The sequence below is a fragment of the Bos indicus x Bos taurus genome, chromosome 21, assembly GCF_003369695.1.
Source record: "Bos indicus x Bos taurus breed Angus x Brahman F1 hybrid chromosome 21, Bos_hybrid_MaternalHap_v2.0, whole genome shotgun sequence".
NCBI lineage: Eukaryota > Metazoa > Chordata > Mammalia > Artiodactyla > Bovidae > Bos > Bos indicus x Bos taurus.
This window is the reverse complement of record NC_040096.1, coordinates 8128970-8149258: the sequence shown is the minus strand read 5'-3', so window position 1 is coordinate 8149258 and position 20289 is coordinate 8128970. Positions and strand designations below refer to the sequence as shown.

General features: G+C 49.8%; 1 protein-coding gene across 2 annotated transcripts in view; it reads right to left on the bottom strand.

The window, feature by feature from the left end:
* IGF1R (insulin like growth factor 1 receptor) overlaps positions 1-20289 on the bottom strand; it is a 304861-nt gene that overhangs the window by 12598 nt on the left and 271974 nt on the right. For both annotated transcript variants that reach the window (XM_027522149.1, XM_027522150.1), the window contains exons 15-20: positions 19934-20004; positions 15580-15809; positions 15215-15325; positions 11286-11445; positions 8173-8302; positions 2755-2889 (exon numbers count right to left, since the gene is read on the bottom strand). In XM_027522149.1, coding sequence (XP_027377950.1) covers positions 2755-2889; positions 8173-8302; positions 11286-11445; positions 15215-15325; positions 15580-15809; positions 19934-20004 — 837 coding nt within the window. The remainder of the gene's footprint in view (positions 1-2754; positions 2890-8172; positions 8303-11285; positions 11446-15214; positions 15326-15579; positions 15810-19933; positions 20005-20289) is intronic.

The window sequence follows — 20289 nt, the reverse complement described above, 5'->3', positions numbered from 1 at the left end:
TGCAAGGCCTGGGAGCTAAAGATGGCTTTTCTATCTATATCAATAAATGGGTGGGAAAAAAATCAAAGAAGAACAATATTTTACGACAAAACGAAAGCTATGTGAAATTCAAACAAAGGATCCAGACAACAAGTTTTCCTGGACCATAAGCACACCTGTTCCTCTGTTGTCTCTGACTGCTCCTATAAACAGCTGAGGCGAGCAGCTGCAGGGGCCAGAGAGCTGAAAATATTTACTACCTGCCACTTACGATATGTCCTTCTGGAGAAAAGGCTTGCCGAGCCCTGCCCTAGGAGAAGCCAGCTGCCTAGCACGATGACACTCAAGCAGCATCACAGAGGAACTGAGGCCTCGCGTGGCACCCAGCGGTGAGTGCTCTGCTTTGGACGTGGATCCCAGCCCCAGTCAGGCCTTCAGATGAGTGCAACCCTGGCTGCCAGCAGGACTGTGACCTCAGGAGACCCCTGGTCAGAGCCAGCCAGCTAAGCTGCTCCTGGCTCCCTGACCTCCAGAAACGCTCAGAGATAATAAATGCTTCCTGTTGTCTTAAACTGTTAGGTTTCAGATAACGTTATGCTCCAACTAAAAAAAATAATAACAGAGAAGAAGAGGGAGAGTTTCCTTGAGGGGCAAGAAAATACACTGAGTGGCTATCTGAATCTCTTCCAACTTTGGGTCTCAAAGTCTGAAGACGCTGTGCCAGGCAGTCTGTTGGTGAGGGATCTGGGATGCCTGGTGCCCCCTGAGGCACAGCCCCCTGAGAAGTGGAGCTTCCTGTCACGGTCTGTGCCCCACGTCCAGGACATATGTAGGTTTCCTAGGCTGGGCCCATGCTCAGATGATCAATGGGCACCCCACCTACACACACACACACACACGCAAAGATGTTGCCTTTCCTGTGGCATTCCCTGGCCTCTTTCCTAACTCCATGGAAGCTGTCCTAGAAATAGAACAGGCTTTGGCTGAGCAAATGCTCAGAGGCAGCAGCTAAGGAGTAGGATGCCCAGCTAATGTTCTCTCAAAGCAGCAGCACAGTCAGAGCCAGGAGAACAGGCCCACCCCCATCCCACCACCCCTCCCACACTCTACCTTGAGCTTAGGGATCCAGTCTTGGAACCTACACTAAACATGCTTTAGAGAAAAACCAAAACCTTGATTTATTGCCAGGACAACAGTTTCTGCTTCCCAGGCTGCAGCTGTCAGACTCTAAGATGGTCCCCAAGATCCCTGCCCCTGCTGCAAATGCCCCATATGATCCCCTCACCTGCGTGGGAGGGACTTTGTGAACGTGATGAGATCTCACTCCTTCATTTAGGCTTCTAATAACTGACTCTAAGTTAATCAAATGGGAGATTACCCAGCATGGATGTGACTTAATTAGGAAAAAAAAAAGTCAACAGCAGCAGCAGAATTGCTCTTGCTGGCCTTGAAGAGGAAAGCTGCTTCGCTGTGAGAAGCTCGTGGCGGAGAGTGCAGGTAGTGGTGGCGAGGACTGGAAGCTGGAAGCCAGCCAGACCCGGGGACCTCAGGCCTACAGCCATAAGGAGCCGACTCCTGGCAGCAACCCAAAGGGGCCTGGGAGATGGTGGCCCCTGAGTCCCAGATGGTCACAGCCAGGCTGACATCTTGATCTCTACCTTGTCACACTGAGCAGAGGACCCAGCATCCCCATTTCCCAATCCACGTAAACCTTGAGAGACCAAGTGAACCGAGCCTTCCCGGCTGTTGGGCTGATTTCCCTGGTCCCCACACAGCACGGCGCCTGACTCACGTCTGTATCATCCGACCACGATGCAGCCCTTCCCCGAGCCAGGGCTCACTCGAGGCTGGTGAGCTGGGAGGTGGCAGATCTGGGCAGGGGGGCTTCCACGTGGACAGAGAAACAGCCCAACAATTCCTCTGGGGTCCTTTCTAACGTGAGACCAAACCTGTCCTGAAAAGCGCTTCTGGAAAATTCTTGGATTGGTCTTAAGGTATTAGTGGTAGGCTACCTCCCACCTATCGGGATCCAGAAAATCATGAGCCCTGCCTTAAGGTGCGTGTTGAAAGCAAACCCGGTGCTCCTCACCCATGCCTGTCTGCACCTGAAGACCCAACCGCAGCACACCTGCACAGCCACACTCCTTCAGCAGCGCTGACCGCCACAGACAGAGGGGCTTGGCCCGAGAACACTGAGCAGGGAGGCCCACGAGGCTGCTGGACTGTTTCCCATTCCTGACGAATCTCAGGACAGAAAGCCGAGTACCAGGAGGCCCCCAGAACTGCCTCCCGGTCCGCACGGCCGCTGGAGGAGGTCACCAGGAGCCCACCCCTCACACGTTTTACAACCTTTGTAAACACCTAACAGGAAAGAAACCCGGGGGAGACGCAGGTGGCGGCAGCATCCTGCAGCAGCCTGCAGCAGGTCCGAGGCCACCCCCGGAAGCCTGGAGGAGCCCTGCCAATGGCTGGGGCGCAGCCCAGGACTGTGGCTTCAGAGGAAGCCGTGTCAGGTTGCTGCATTTTTTTTTTTCAAACAACTCTGCCTGGAGAAGATTGGCAGGGATTGCTGTGCTCAAGTATTTCACAAAGACGTTTGGCTGGAGAGACTGCAGTGCAAACTGCATTGCAAAAATCTTCCCAGGATTACGGAAGTTAGGGTGGGGTAAAGGCAGCAGCCCAAATGCCCAGGTTCTTCCCTTAAGATAAGCCCTCGTCTCAACTGCTCTGGCCAGTCTGGCACCACCAGGCCGCAGGGACCCGGCACATACGTACAGCATGTCAGGACAGTTGTCCGGCTTGTCCAGAAGGCCGCCCTCCATGACGAAGCGAAGGACCTGCTCATTGGACAGGCCCTGATACGGCTGCTCAGCCAGCGTGGCGATCTCCCAGAGGACGACCCCGAAGGACCTGCCAAGTGAGAAGAAACGTGAGGTGCTCGGAAAGGGAGAATGCAGCCGGGAGCCCTCTCCCTTCCGGCAACTAAGCGCATGTCAGGCACAAGCCAGGCACGGGCTAAGTGTGGAACAGCTGCCTCATGTGCGGTAGCCCTGGGGACACAACTCTGGCAGCTGAGAGGACGGCGTGTTCAGGGCCCGCAAGCTCCTGACCTCTGATGGGAGCCCCAGGTGAACGGAGTTCAGGGCCCTGCAGGGCCACATCTCCCAAATGTGCTTTATCCCACTGATAATCAAATGCTGGTCCCCAGGCCTGGCTGGGACAGTGACTTAGTGGCCTCAAATGCCGTCTGGGATGAGCAAGCAATTCAACAAACTTCCTGTTCTGGAAACTTCTGCCTACGTGGTTCTCAATGCAGGTCAGGCTCCCTTGGTGAGTTCTTAACACATACCAGTGCCCGGGCCCCTGACTGACCTCACTGGTCTGGGCTGAGAGCCTTGGCCTTGGGGTGTTGAAAAGCTCAATGGGGATCTTACAGGTCCAGGGGGCCGAGGGCAGGGGTTCAGCCTCACAGGTGGGGACAGCGGTGGGCAGAACTGGCTGGGGCAGGGCTCCCATCCCAGGAAGGATCCTTCAGCCCAGAGTCTAGCCAAGGAGGAAGGGGGTAGTCGAGGAACCAAGTCAGCAAGGGGAGCAGGTTCAGGTGCAATCTGCCTTGAATGTGCCTCTGCTGGTCGATTTAGAAGATCGTACTACTTGGAGAAGGAAATGGCAACCCACTCCAGTATTTTTGCCTGGGAAACCCCATGAACAGAGGAGCTTGGCGAGCTGCAGTCCATGGGGTCACAAAGAATCAGACACAACTGAGTGACTGAGCACTACTGGAAAACAAACTAATATACATATACACATACACAGGAACTTCAGACCAAGGACATTCAAAAGGGCAATGCTGTAAACTGCAAAACGGAAGTGCCTTCCCAGCACAGATCACTGTCTTGCACAAATTCTCCACGGTCTATTTGCTTCCCTTCGGGTCATTTCCACAGATTAAAGATGGCCACTTGGAAGTGAAGAGCAAGCCTGAGGGACTTCTGACTGGACCTTTACAGACCAGGGGTGTGGACAAGGTCACACTAAAAATTCGGGGTGTCCCTTCCCGCCCAGAGCTCCGGGGACCTGGCCGAGCAGAGCCAGGAGGGCCACGGACTTTGCATCAGAATGCTTCACTGGACCCTTCAGCTACTTTCCATGAACAAAAGGGTTTTGTTCAAACTGATGCCAAGAGCAGATATCAGACATGCAGAATTTTAGTCCTCAGAGGATTGATCCACCCAAAGTCCTTCTGAACCTCAGGGACCAAGAAATAGTCTTGACATTGAATGAGTCATCTAGTAAAGCCGAAGGCCCAAGCACGGTGTGCACAGGCCCGGCTGAGGGCAGCGGGCTTCCTGTCAGTGTGGGCTGAGGGATCTCACAGATGGAACTGGCTTGGTCATCTAGGTCACCTCCTCGGAGGCCGCGGCATGCGACTGACTGCAAGCCTGGACTGAAGAATCACCTGAAGATGCAGCTCCCCAGGCCCACGTCTCCTCCTGCCCCACATGCTCCTCGGCAGCGCCAACAGCTGCCAGCACCCGCTGGGTGGCGCAACCCTGAGCCCTCAGTGACTGCCGCCCCCTTCCGAGCTCCGCTCACTCCGGATTCACTACCTGGACGGGTCTCACCTCGGTCTCGTCACCCTGCTCTTCTCGCCTCGCTGCTGCTGCTCCTTCCCATCTGACAGCACCCTGAGCTCTTCCTTCCTGCACCCCCTCAGAGGACCACCACGGCTTGTCCACGCAGGCTCAGACTTGCCCAAAGGTCTGGTCCCCTCCTTCCAGCCGCCCAGCAGATCCTCAGTGCAGATGGCCCCCTCGCCTGGCCTGCGGGACTCCTCCTTCTCGGCACCGACATCGTACTTGGTGGAGCTTTACACTCTAGGTATGACGAACTTCTTTAAACATGGCTCTCGGTCCCTCTCCTGCCCAGCACCCTTGAAAGTCCTTATAGCACCTGAAGAACTAGTCCTGAACCCCTCACACAGCAGCCAGGGCCTCACTCGCTCTCCTTTCAGCTGACTCCCCCAAGGAAGTCCCACTGGCCCCCACATGCACTCAGCGCTCCCCACCATGACGGCTTCCTCCAGCGTCCCCACCTCCTCACTGCTCCACAGGGGACAGTCCATACTTCAGGGTGCCCCACAACTCCAGCTCTTCTGGGAAGGGGGTCCGTGATCTCAGCCTGTCAGGGTCACTTCCTGTTCTCCATAAGACTGTTCACCAGGGACCAGGACCATGTCTCCAGCACCCTGTTCCTGCGCGCACTGAGCGCTGTGCCTGGGCCACGTCAGCTCACACCCATGGAGGAACATGGCAGGTGACATAGTCAGCTCTCCCCACAGGCTTTCCCTGGAGCAACTCTGGTTTGATGTCAGTGTCACCTGTCAGTGAGGGCCACGTAGTGCTGGAGTCCGGGTGTCCTGCATAGGACAGGACTAGCTGAGTTCAGTCTGTCCCAAGCTACGGAGGCTAACATCTCTCTCTCCACCACCAATGTGCCTCTCTGTCGTCACCAGCTGTCACAGGGGCCATTTAAAGGTCTATCAAGTTTCGACAGACATCCCCAGATAGCCCTTACCTCACAGACCAGCAGCCAAAGTCCACAGATGCTCCATGATTTGACCAAGGCCACACAGCCAGAGACACTAAGAAATATGCGAAGCCTGCAGGTATTTAGGAGCAGGTCACTTATAGTGTGACTTGACATCAATGCCTCCGATGAAACCAAGCCTTGAATTTTGTGCACTTAATCCTTAAACATTAGGCAAACGCACTTGTGTGAAGTCTTTCCTAAATATGAGCATTGGGCTGTCTTCCCCAAGGAAGGGACAACCTGGTGTGAGTCTCACATCAGTTCCAGTGCAGGTTAAGGTCAGCACTCCTCACACCAGGACAGGAACTGTCAAGGTCCCACCCACCAGCAGATGGAAACCTACACACTCCCTGCTGATGTGGATTTTCACTGAAGAACCAGTAACTCTAGGAGTGGGGCAGAAGACTCTGGCTGCTTGTGGCCACTTGGAAAGCTTCTCAGTCAGTCAGGAAATGAAGACTGCCGTAGGGCCGCGCAGTTGCTCAGGAGGGAAACACGCCTTCAAGCTGGGAGTTCCACCTCCTAAGTCCTGTGCCTGGTTTCCTCCATGCCTAGAAGGCACACCTGTGTCTTCTAACTCAAAGGAACCACTCCTTTGGGACACAGTGCTATAAGGGAGCTATAGGAGGAACAACACAGAGCCCAAAGGCCTGGGGATAATGTCTCTGAGGATAGCAGGGAAACAGAGATGCTTCAAGCAGAGACAAGAGACCATTTCCTTATAACTCCAAGGCCTGTCTTACCCAAACCAGAGCAGGTTGTGAACTGTTTTGCAGAGAGAAGGGCCCATGGGGTACCAACAAGAGGCCAACTTTAGCACAGCATGAGTAAGACCTGCCAACCCAAGGATGTCTTAAGGATCAGGGCAGTCTGTCTTGTGAGAGAGGAATTAGCAGTACCAGGGAAATATGTGAGCAGAAGCTCAATGGCCAGCTGTCAGTGACACTGTAGGTGGGGTTCGGGGACCAGTCCTGACCTCAGAACACTTTCTTATCCTAAAATTCTGATGTATCTCCTTCAAGGTCAAATACACTTCATTTCTTTCTAGACTCTAACTATGCAGGGGTGACTGTTCTGTGCCATTGAATACACTCAGAAATGATTTTCATTCCTTCAAGAGGGAGCACTTTAGATTCTTGGGCGCTGAGAAGCCCTCTATATTCTCCATCATCCTAGCCTACCCACCTTACCAGTGTTATCAAGGACTATTAAAAAAAAAAAAGCTAAAGCACTGTCAAAGCCTGAACAGTGAATAGAATGAAGATGAAATCCCTACTCTTGTTTGTATATATGTATTTTTCCTCCTGGTTCATAATGTCAATGTCATCAAATGGGAGAAAAATGGCAATGAACATGCTTTGCTGCAGCTTTTCACAATCACCTCTAACCAGAATTTGGTAAACTTAGCCTAAGGGATATCAACAACTCTAGTTTTATCTTTCTGCCTTGCCCCTGTTTTCCTTGGCTCCTGTGGTTTTCTATTTTATTGCCCTGTAAGCTGACCTCAAAGTTGTTGGAAGCAGGGATCCCAGAATAAACAGAGGCAGTGTGGACCCAGGCCTGCCCCTCCCCGTCATCTCTGTATCTAAAAATGGCATTGAGCACTTCGATTTGACCATGAAGAGAGATGCATCTTGAACAGACTGATTGCAAAACAGATCTCATACTTGAGCTCAAGAAGCAATCATGCTTTGCTGGGTCATATTCAGATGCTATTTCCAATTTGCACCTGTCTTCAAAACAGGATCCAAGTCCCTTGAACTGTGAAGGGTCAAGAGGTTAAAAAAAAAAATGACGTCTGTCACTGTTTAAATAACTCCTCTATGTGGTCATCCTGATGGCTGGAGTAAACAACTACCATTTCTGTAACACATCAGTGATGGGATCTCCCCAGAGGACAGCCAAGGAACTAGCTGACGTTCCTGAAGGCAGATGTGCCAGGCCCTTCGCCTGCCAAGAACCTCAGTCGTTTTTCAGAACCTGACCACCTCTCCGCAAGGCTGCTGAGGAGCGGCAACAAACATTGCGAGTGAGAGGCTTCTGCAACCTCAACTGACGCTTCCTACCCCGAGAATGACCATGACCAAGGGGGCATTTTGCTTTCCACATCATCCCTGGGTCAACAACGATGACCCCTTGGAAGACCCATTGGAAGAGGACAGACAGCAGATGGGACCAGCAGGAAAACACATCAAGACTCAAGCTCTGGCTCTAAAATAAGCAATGTTTGCAATCTGAAGGTTTAATTAGGTGAAGCAACCCATCCCCCCCCACTCCCCCCCGCCCCCCCCACACACAGAATATCTATTTATTGTGAAAGAAAATGAGAGAAGGCAGGCAGGGGATGAAGCAGAAAGAGGTGATGTTTTCTGGCTTGTCCCCACATCCCAGCCTCTGGGGCTGTGTCTCTGGGTCTCCTAACGACCTGGTGAGCAGCTCAGCACTGAAAGAAATATTGGTCCTTCAAAGTCTTTAGGTCCCACAAGTGCCCACTGACAACAGGAACATGTCCATGACGAGGGGGTGGCCCGCATCACACTCAGCCAAAGCTGGACACAAGCAACAGGGAACAGAAAATGGGGGACAGGACAGGACTCGTACCAGACGTCAGAGTGAGTGGTGAAGACTCCGTCCTTGAGGGACTCGGGGGACATCCAGCGGACGGGCAGCAGCCCCTTCCCCCCCTTCCGGTAATAGTCCGTCTCATAGATGTCTCTCGTCATCCCAAAATCTGTGAGGAGGAGAGAGGGCGTGAGGTTACCCTGGGTGAGCACTGCGGGGCAGAAGTGGAGAGAACGATGACGGCTCAGAGAGGGCCTGTGCCCTCGGCTGAGCCAAGGGGACGCTCATGTAGGTGTCCGTGTGGCCGTCTGATGGGGGTCAGTGAGTCACATGACAAGCAAACACCCAGACATCTCTGCCTTTAAATATATTTATACCGTAGTTCTGTTAAAACGTTAGCTCCCTCTTTGCATTTAAAATGAGAGGCATCTTACAAATTATCAAGACCCATAGTTTACCAGGAAAATACATACTGTGCAGAGCAAAGGTCATTTATCTGTGGTTTAAAAACATGATCAAATAGCCAGGAGCATGTTGACTTTTATTTACTTGGTAGCACTGCCTCATTATCAGAGGAAATGAAAGTAGTTTCACCATCTAATAAGGGGGAAAATATTGAGAGTACCAATTCACAGTGAAAAAAGTCCACAGCAAGCTGCCTTAGAGATGCTATTTACTAGGCCCCGAAGCTATTACTCAATAATGTTTTTCAACATAATACTCCCACTCATTTTTGAAAATGTCTTCCATTTTCCATGACTCTAGAAGAAGTCACATAATTATGTTTGATGGCAGGCTTGCTTTATAATCCTAAATTATTGCTTCTTTGTCAGATTTTGATTTTCCACTCAATCATGTAACCTCTCCTTACAGGGCTTCTTCCGTCTCCTTCTCAGGAGAAAGGGCCGCTCTCCTTTTTAAAATGTTCATTTATGTCTCTAACTCTGCCACAAAGAGGTAAGGCTACAAAGCAAACACAGAGAACAAAGTTCCTTGGATGCTAACCAACATAATTCCTTGTCCTATGCTAAGGGCCACTGAACTGCCTGTGGTAAAATTGCTTGCTGTATTTGTAATCCATTAGACACTGGGTATTAGAAAAACATTTTCGAACCCTTGTGAAGAATAAAAATGAAGAGCTGAAGTCTTATCTCCAAATTAATCCAGTGACATGCAAATTAGAGGATTTGCGTTTACTTGTACAAAAAGAAAAAAAAATCCCAGAAAAAGAACATAGACTATTTCTTCCTTAACTGAAAAGAAAAAGTTCAAATTTTAGGAAGAGAAACACAAGTACAAAGAAAATGTCACCACAGATATGCCACCCGGTTAAATAGTAAACTGAGACCTTGCTGATTTGGACTCTCAGCGGCAAGTGGCACGAGAACTGCTCTTGGGGGCATTCTCAGTGGCACTGCAGGGTGGGCAGGGCCGTGAGGGAGCAGCAGGGAGTTAGGACGTGCCCGCACCAGGCACTGAGGCGCCCTGGACCGTCCCGCACCCAGTCCCTCCAGCATCTCACGGCTCTCTTACAATCATGCCGCCTTCCGAGGTCAAGACACTGAGGCTCACAGAGCTCAGGACACCTGCCTCAAGCCTCGAGGCTGCTGGTGGCAGAACCAGGTTTGTTTAGTTAGTGGCTGCCTGGCTCCGAAGCTGGGGAAGGGGAGCTGGTGGGCATCCATGTGGGAATAGTCTGAGTTACTGCTGAGAAGTGAGAGGAAGGGAGCGGGCGCACAGAGGAAGCCCCGGCAGCGGCCAGAGGGTCTTCCCTGGGAGCCCCAGGGCGGGACAGCCTCTCAGACTCTCGGGAGCATCAAAGGGCCAAATCTAGGGACACAGGGAGTAATTGATGGCCAAGTATATTTGCTCTGTGATACACCTTCATCCATCACCTCAAGCTCCTTACAAATGAAAAATAAAGACATCCTACTTGGGAAACCATTCTAGAGGGGCTACTCACTGTTTATCAAAGGGCCAAAATATTCATTCAAAATCACTGTGTAAATAAAAAAAACACAGCTCTGCTAAAGGCAGGTGAGCACTTCCAGAACATGTGCTAGGCAAAGAGGCTAATTTTGAATAGTTTTTGAATAATTTTGAATAGTTTTTGAATTCCTGCGGCTTCTCAGAATAAATATTTAGCATTTTTCTGAACCATCATCATCTCATAGTGGGAAGAGCAGGTGGTTCCTGAGCAGCCCTGACGTTACATGTGTGTTGATCAAGCAGATTCAAAGACCACAGTTAAAGCCAAGCCCAAAGGCTGAAATAAACTCCTAACCAGTGACCAAAAATATAACCCACTCCACATTTTTGCTGTTATGGTGGGCAGTGACAACAGGGTTCTAAGGAGCAGGCTGGTTAGATACCAAGTCAGGGTTATGACAAAGATCCCAGGTGGGGCTGGAAGAACCCGCCTGCCACTGCAGGAGACATAAGAGATGCGGGTTTGATCCCTGGACCAGGAAGATCCCCTGGAGAAGGGCATGGCAACCCACTCCAGTATTCTTGCCTGGAGAATCCCATGGACAGAGGAGCCTGGAGGGCTGCAGCTCACAGGGTTACAAAGACTGAATCGACTTAGCACACACACAAGGATCAGGAGCCCAGAGGCTGATCAGCTCAAGTGTGAGCCCTGGAGAGCAGTGGTCTTCCCCCGCCGAGGGACCACCCCCCATCACCACACCTGCTCTGCGCATGGGGTCCACCCAGGGGGCCTCACCCTTAGAAAACTCCACGGAGTTTGGAAAACTCCTTGTAAGCTGGACAACTGAAGGACATACTGGTAGTCTGGGTGGTGACTTTTAGGTTCAAGTCAAAATCACCTGAGGACATTTTCTCAACTATTTTTGGAACCGGTGCTTACAACTGTTCTGCGGAGAAACGCCCCACATCCCAGGAGAGGCACCTGCAGGGATCATGGCCTCAGCTCGCCCTTGCCCACTGCCTGGACTGCTGCACCCACGTGCTATCGAGATTGGAGCCAGTCTGCTGGTTGACTACCAACGGGACATAGTCACATGACTCCCAAGAAGAAGCCTCTGCAGTCACAGGATGTATGGGAAGACCTCTCCCTGGGCAGGCTAATGCCCATGGGGTCCCTAAGACTCGTGCGACTTTAGCTCAGATCTGAAAAGCTAAGAACACACCTCCGATTTTGACTGTGAAATCTTCGGCCACCATGCAGTTCCGGGCAGCGAGGTCTCTGTGGACAAACTTATTGGCGTTGAGGTATGCCATGCCATCTGCAATCTCGCCAGCCATCTGGATCATTTTGCTTAGGCTGGGAGGTGCTAGGACTGGATTATTCTGTTGGAGAATCAAAAAAAAAAAAAGATACACTTGAGAATTCAGGGATTTTTCCCACCCCACACTCTTTCAGGGTTTGTCGATCCTCTTTTGTTCAACCTGAGCACCCCAAGTCTTTCTGCGAGGAAACCAGGAGTGGCTCAGAAGGAGGCCGTGGCACTGCCCTCTGACCCAGTGCAGAGCTGCAGAGAGAAGCGCCTATTAGTACAACTCGGCCCAGCACCTTTGGTGCTGCGGTGGGACTAACAGCATTTAGTGAAGCCAGGAAATTGTGATATTAAGGATTCTGGATACTCAAATTACAACTAGTCTAAGTCTTCCTTTTATGTCTACAATTCAAGTCCATACAGGGAAAAGGAGGGAGGGGACATTACAAAGGCTGTGTGGAAAGAAGCAAACAGTCCTGAATGGACACCGGATACATTATTTCCCATGAAAGCTTTGTTATAAATTACTTAATCCTTCTCTTTCCCTTCCACTTTCTTCTAAAGTACAAAGACATCAAGATTAATTTGTTCCCCTTACAGAGTGGCATTCCTTGGATTATAATTTTCTGTGCATGCTGTGGAAAGCAAGCCTTTGCAGTTCATTTAAGTTCAACGGACGCCTACTCTGGAGGGGACCGATGTCCAACAAGTAACTTGGATAAACACTTCCTCTTTGCAGAGGAGGGCAACATACTGACTTCAGCACTGAAAAGAAATACCCCCAAATAATAAGTCCACTTAGAAAAACATCATATAAAATGTGTGGCCAAGTTTCTTTATCCCAAAAGGTTTCTGTGCTGACCATCTCTTGCTTGCGTGAGTTCGACACTTTACCTCGGTTTCCCTGCCTACAGAGCACCTCCTGCGACATTAAAGCCGTCCTGCTTTGACAGGCCCCATGCGTGCCCTCCCTAGCTCAAAGCCTGGGCCACGAGAAGAGTGTGCACTGGCTCATGCCTGGGCTCTTTCACACCCCTGGGGTCAAGGCGGGGATCACTGCTAGCAGGATGACTGGAGACCATGCCTAGGGATTGCTGGCTTTACCCACTGAGGGGGCAGTTTCTGCCCCAAAGTTGGCTTCTAAAAGCAGGGTAACAACTTTCCAAGTACTTATGGGTTGCTTCCCTACACTTGAATTCTGAAGCTACTATCAGGAATGTCTGTGGTTTAAAATCCTCATCACTGAGCTGCCTGGGGAAGTGATGAGATGGCCCGAAGGGTAAGCCAGACACCCCTTTCCTTCAGAAAGGGGCCTTGTGCAAATGAGCCTTTCCAGGGCTTTAGATGTTCCTGGTCTGGTGCCCTGGGAAACTGAAGGTAAAATGTTAAGCTTACGCTCAAGAAGCTGTGGAGTATTAAATTAGGTGCTTATTAGAAGGGGCCTCTCATGATTAATATGACAGACAGAGAAGGAAAGGGCACCCCACTCCAGTACTCCTGCCTGGAAAATCCCATGGACGGAGGAGCCTCGCGGGCTACAGTCCATGGGGCCACGAAGAGTCAGACAGGACTGAGCGACTTCACTTTCTTTCTTTATTAGAAGTGGCCATTCATGATTAATATAAAAACAGAAGCAAAGAAAGGAACCCGATTTTAATTATTGAAAGAGAGGGCTAACTTTCTGTCAGTTCACAGTGCTAATACTGCCATTGCTTTCAGATGTTTTAGAGAACAGAAATCTTTAATTTGCTCAGAACTGCTTAAGACGTGCACACAAGCGCATCCAGGTCAGCAAGGGAAACGCGTGAACCTTCGGTGCGGGGGGAGAGGATGCCGTGCAGAACATAACAGGACCACAGGACAAGCACACGCAGCTTTATGCTTGACATGGGCCAGAAAGGACAACTTTAAGTCTGACAAACCTAAAAGTGAAATTTTGACATGAGAAGGACCAACCCTCTTAGGCACAGGGAAGGAAACCAAGGCCCAGAGTCCGAGCCGCCGTCTGAGATGCAGACAGCTAGGGGCAGAGCCAGGTGAGGGCGACGAGCTTTTCACTCTGTGCCTGAGACGGGACGGGGGCAGCAAGTGCTTCGGGCTCCTCAGAGGCTGTGTCAGTGAATCTGATAGGAAACACGCTGCCACGCCTCCAGCCGCCAGCTGATGGAGCCTTTGTCCTTTGTGCTGGTCTGGGTGTTACAGAGCGGGCTGGGGCAAGGCACTGAGGTCCAGGGGAGCTGGGCGCCCCATGAGGCAGAACAAAGGGTGGGCGTGTCGCAAACCTCCCTGCTGGGAGCCTCGGTCCACACGGGGCTCCGTGGGCCTCGCAGAACCACACCCATCGGCTGTGAGTAAAGGAAGCCACGTGTGAACAAGTGCTTGGAACAAAAACTAAGGAACTACTATTTGAGAGAAGATTCAGTTGTCGATTAAATGAAGAAAACAAAGGATTATGCTCAGAGACAGGCTACAGACATTCAAAAAGGGTAAAGAAAGGGCAGGATCCAAGGCTCGTACAGCAGACCCAATGCTTCCTCAATAGGCAGCAAAGTCAGGATCCCAATGAGGACCGGAGGCCCAGTGAGGCAGTCAAGTGGAAGGCAGATGTGGCTAGTATTCCTTCTAAGTATTTATCTCCCAGTTTACTCTTAGAACTACTCTCTTAAAAGTCATGCCTCCAAATTATTAAAAGCTGGGTTCACGCTGCCAAAGGAGAGACACCGCAGTGATGAACCTGAAGCTTGTAATACAAATTGATATTTTTCCCGAGACTAGGAAGAGATCATGGTTCAGTTGAGGCGATGAACATTCAGAAGCTCAAGCAAGACGCTGACTGAGGATAAAGCCAAAAATGTGGATGCAGGAGGGGAGCCCTATTTTCAGAAATAGGGCTCCCTCAGCTCAACGGCTCAGACTGCCCACGGGAGGGGAGAAGGCGCACGTGGCGCGTGGGCTTCTGAGGGAGTGGGAGTCTGTGCACCAGCCTGGGGGAAGGCATCCCAGCAGAAGAGGCAGGTCAACCTGATACTGAGCTCTGACAAGCGCGGCCCAAGATGGGGCAGCAGAGATGGGTACCCCAGACAGAGTGCGGGCAGCAAAGGCCACAGGGAGGCAGTGGTGTGGACAGGTCTGTCAGTGGGAACTAGAGAGACAGTGCTGGAGCTGACGCAGTGGGTAGAGAGAATGAGGTGTCAGCAAAATCCCACAGGGATTTGGTTAACAGGGTATCTTGCGTACTGGCAAGGGCCTCTCACTGAAGATCCAGGTCTCTCTGTAGTCAGGGAACTCCTTTGTATAAAGCAGGAGTCCCCAACCTCTGGGCCATGGACCAGTACCTCCTGGCAGATCGGCATTGGTATTAGATTAGAAATAAAGTGCACAGTAAGGGCTTCTCTTAAGGTGGCTCAGTGGGTAAAGAGTCGGTGGGCAATGCAGGACATGTGGGTTCGATCCTTAAGATCCCCTGGAGGAGGAAATGGCAACCCACTCCAGGGTTCTTTCCTGGTGAATTCCGTGGACAGAGGAGCCTGGCAGGCTACAGTCCATAGGGTTGCAGAGAGTTGGACACGACTGAAGAGACTTAGCGTGCATATGGAGTGCACAATAAATGTAACGTGCTTGAGTCATCCCCAAATCATCCCCCGGCTCTGGTCTGTGGAAAATCTGTCTCCCATGAAGGCGGTCCCTGGTGCCAAAATGGGTGGGGACTGCAGCTATAGAGGACCGAGAACCAAGCCTGCAGCAAGAACAGTACACGAATTTAAAGACTCGGTATCTTCTGGGGAAGGTTCTAAAGGAAAGGGAACAGATGATATGGGATGCGGATGAAAATCAAAACTTACCTCCATTTCTGGCCTCAGAGACCGGAGATAACTCTTGAGGTCCCCCCGGGTCATCAGTTCCATGATGACCAGCGTCGGCTGGCCCTGGGACACCACGCCCAGCAAGCGCACCTGTGAGGAAAGACACAGTGAGAAGGGCTGAGCGGGTGAGGACCCCCCATGACACAGCTCCCCGCCGCTGGGACCGCTGGGCTGGAGCAGAGCCCGGACGATGGCCCCGGGTCTCATAGGTCGGCCCTGCACCGCCTCTGGAACCTCGGTGTGCACGGCATCTAATGGAGCAGTGAGGTGACGGGAAGCCTCCTGGAAGCCGGGGCGAGACGGCAACCCCGAGTGTGTGGCCCACACCCGGGGCCCCCTCTTACCACGTGGTGACAATTGAACTCCTTCATCACCGAGGCCTCATTGAGAAACTCGATCCGCTCGCGCATGCTGGCGGCCTCGTTCACCGTCTTAATGGCCACCCTGGTCTCGGGCTCATCCTTGACCACGCCCTTGGCCACGCCTTCGTAGACCATCCCGAAGGAGCCCTGGCCCAGCTCGCGGCTCATGGTGATCTTCTCCCGGGCCACCTCCCACTCGTCAGGAACGTACACTGAGAAGGAAGAGGCCGGAGCTGAGCCAGCGGGACCGGGCTGGGCAGGACGCGTTCCCGGCAAACTCCAGGCCAAGGAGGGCAAAGTGCCGCTCCCTGGAGCCCACAGAGGAGAGCACTGGGGGGCACGGGCATATGGCTGGCTCTGGAATCTCCCACAGGCTGGGGATGTCAGTAAGGCCATTGTACAGTCAAACATTAGAATTTCAAGTCCTCATGGATTTCTAGATAATTCAAAGATACTAACGGCAAGGAAGAAACAGAAAGTCGTCCAACTTCAGATGTTGCTATAAGTATAAAATCCACGTTGCATTTCAAAAAATAATGTAATACTTCAGTAACTTTTATACTGACTGCATATTAAAACTGATAATACTTTGGATATACTGAGTTAAAGAAAACGTTATCAATATGTATTTCACTAGCTTCTTTTTCCTATTTTATATGTGGCTACTAGAAACATTTCAGGTTTCTTATGGGATTGGCATTAACACTTCCATGGGTAGCTCTGCTCTAGCCTGGACAGAGTCAGAGACCCTGGGGCACTGAGTGAGCTATGGAAGCGATGAGCTCTGTTTCAGTGCTCATTCCTACCGAGGAGTAGTCAGTGGTGACCAGCATGCAGGAAGGGACAGCTGATGAGCAGAAGGGTCTCCCCAGGACTTGGGCCTGGGCTCTGTGAACTCAGGGACCTCCCATCACTGGGGTGAGGGGCTGGCGAGTGAGGCTTGGCGATGACTAAGCCTGAATATGATTTCCTCTCCAGCCTATGCTTCTGGTCAGACTCAAGCTGGTTTAAGAAAATAAATAAATATTTCTAGGCAGGAGGAAGGAGAAAGAAAGAGGGAAGGGGAGAAGGGAGGAAAGAAAGAAAAGAGAAGAAAATCCATCCGACCACTCTGATGGGTAGGTGAGAACTAAAGTAAAATGTACCTGTTCCATAGATTCATAAGAAATTTCAATTATAACTGTATTCTTCTAATGCTGTGTGCTCATGTGCTTGTCTGAGAAGGGAACCCCTGGCCAGCTCCACTGATTGGAAAGAGATGGCCCTGGCTCAGAAATGCAGAAAGACTGGGAACCTGTGTTTGCCTTTACGCTTTTAGATGTTAACTGTGGGCCTTTGGCTGGATGTAAGAGAAGAAGTGGGTTGACAGCTGTATTCTGACACTCTCGTAAAGTAAAGATGTCTATGAATCAGGCCCAGGAGATACCACCAATTTACACCTCTAAGGAATGTCCAATATGGACTATGTTAATCAACATAGAATTTTCTTTCACATACATTTTTGTATTTCATAGTACGTAGGTATGTGCTCAGGAATGTCACAAATGGAATTCCACCCTCCATATGGCTTAGACAGTTTATAGCCTGGAAGAGAAGGCTGATGCTTGCTTAAGACAGTAAATACACAAGACACCCTAGTAAGTAAGACTCTTTCTGATACCCCTCAGAAAGTATAAAGGGATAGTCTATATCCATTTATCTCCGAAAATCCAGGCTTGCTTTTAATCAGAATTAGCTATGTAGCTCACCGTGAAACATGGAGTTAAAACCAATCACATTCATCCCTTGGAGGTGGCTGAAGTCAATAATCACAATCCCTTCTCTCAATTCAACCCAACAGCTCTGACTTCAGCCAGCAGCCCTAAGCCCTGCCGGGCAGCAGAGGCTTACGCACACAATGCTATCAGCGTTTCCCCGGAGGGGATTTTCAGTGTGCTTGGAGAATGGTGACATGCAGATCAGCTCTGGAGAGAGAAGTGTTTTAAGCAATTTTGAACTGCGATGTCATTTTGTTGCCCCCTGAGGAAACTAGTTATAAGATGCTTGTCCAAAGGCCAAATAAATTAAGTTCAAATAAGGTGACAGTATTTCTACCTGTTGGCCTGAGTGACAGTAAGCTTTCTTTGTTTAGTTTTTAAAGAATCAAGAGATTACATTATGAAAGCACTCTGGAAAGACACAGAACTTGAATTCAAATCGCCATTAGAGTCTGATTTGATTGTGCGCTCTCAAACTTCCTAGATACTTCATAGTCAAAGCTGCAAATGCCAATCTTCTATGCTTTATTCTCTACAGCAGTCTTACTCCAAACCGATAGAGCACTGCATTTTCCTATATTAATAATAAATTATTAATTAATAAATAATAATCTATATTAGATTAAAAACTACGTTTACATAAACAATGCATAAAAATCTTCTTTTTTTTTTTAAGAAAAAGACCCCCTCCACAAGTAATTAGTCTTTTAAGTTTGGCATGTATCCTTCCAGAACATTCTCTGTGCCTTATACATACACACACACACAGAGATGTATAGGTATGTGTGTACGCATATATGGCTTTTACTTTAAAAAAATTATCCGTTTTATTTTTGGCTGTGGTGGGCTTTTGTTGCAGCACGCAGGCTTTCTCTAGTTGTCACGGGCGGGGGCTACTCTGTTGCAGTGCGCAGGCTTCTCGCCGCGTTGGCTTCTCTTGTGGCAGAGCTCAGGATCCAGGTGTGTGGGCTTCAGTACCTGTGGCTCGTGGGTTTGCAAGTGTCTGCCCAGCAGCCGTGGGTCAAGGGGTTAGCTGCTCCCTGGCATGTGGGATCTTCCTCAACCAGGGATCAAATCAGCGTCCCTTGTATTGCAAGGCATATTCTTAACCCTGGACCACCAAGGAAGCACATACATGCCCTTTAAAAAAATACAACTTTGCGAGACCTTTATAATGTCCTCATCTTTCTACATTTGATTCCCATTCAGAGGACTCTGCTTTTGACTGATTCTATTGTAAACACAATTTGAATTAGAAATTATTAAAGGAAGCACAGTAATAAAGATAACACACTTATATATGGTGCTTTTAATCGTTTCCTCATTTGATGAGGATGAGCAGTTAGAATAATCAGGACTCTTTATTTCATGTCTCCTGCATACACACTTCTGTTTCTGAAGCATGAGCGAGTCAAATAATTTTCTGAACACATTAACCTAATTCCACTCTTCATGCATTTGACAGACTGGGTCCAGCCCCTCGCATGGGCCAGCTTGCCTGCAATACCCCCAGAACCTCACAGTCCTTCCCCACAGCAACTGCATCACACGTTAACACAGTGCCCAGGACTGCTTTACCCTGACTTCTCAACCGCCTAGTTCTGTGATCTGGGCGTGTTTCTTCTCTGAGCCTTATCACCCAACGAAGCATCAGAAAGTCCATTCTACCGGGTTTCTTGGTGGCTCAGACGGTAAGGAATCTGCCTGCAATCCAGGAGGCCAGGGCTTGATTCCTGGGTCAGGAAGATTCCTGGAGAAGGGAATGGCTGCCCACTCCAGTGTTCCTGCCTGGAGAATGCCATGGACAGAGGAGCCTGGTGGGCTACAGTCCATGCATGGGTTTTCAAGGAGTCAGACATGACTAAGTGACTAACATTTTCACCTTCATAAAGATGTAGGGATCAAATGGGTTGGCATTTATGAATGCCCCTAGCAAAGGGCCAGTTAGTGGCACCCAATGGCAAAGGGCTCACCTTGACTTACTTTGAAAAGTTTGGATTTTGGCAAACTAGGAAGACAAGATACCAAAAAAGGGGGGAAAAAGCACAATCCAGCTTCCAATTCAGACCTTCTCAGCCGTTTAAAGTAAACAGCTCTCATGAGTAATTACCAGAGGGAATGTGAACGGGCCATGGAGACCCTAGTCAGGAGGGAATGAACAAAAAATCTCCAAGATACAAAAAGCTGAGAAGCCGTGGTGATCAAAGACAATTTTAAAGACATAGGACTCAAGGTAAAACTAGTTTAAAAGGACTGCTTTGTCAGCTCCAGCATATCTTCAACTGGATGTTGACAATTACACAGCTTTTTTCATTCTAGCATAAAATTTCAGGCAATTAAATAAATGAATTACTGTGTTGGCCACATCCATCTCTGAAGCCCGTATTCCCTTGGGGCAGCTCAGACAGTCCTAGAATTTTTGACATATGCAGTGAATTGCTCAAAAAAAATTTTTTTTAAAATGAAGTATTAATGAAGACAGATCTGAGGTCAAAGGTACCTCAAAACAATGCAAACACCTTCCCCTGAATTACTAACGCTCAAAAGCTCCCGAGCTGGGATCTCAGGCAGGGACTTACCATCAGCTGCGCTGAAATACTCCGGGTTCACAGAGGCATACAGCACTCCATTTCCCAGCCTGCTGCTATTTCTGCCAAAAAGATGAAGTTTAGGTTAGAAAAAAAAAAAAAACCCACACATTTCTGTTTGTACTTTCTTCCGTTTTATTTGTTCTGATTCATTAAGGACAGAGGAGTGGGGGAGGGGAGTGCCATCAGGACAGCTCACACTAAGGCCTCTCTTGGCTTCCTCCTTGGCCTCAAATCAGTAACATTTCTTTCTTTACTTCATCGGAAACTGAAAGCTTATTTTATGGACAGGGTTAAAATACCATGTTTGAAAAAGCTCTGCAGAAGCAGCAATATCTGTGATGCGT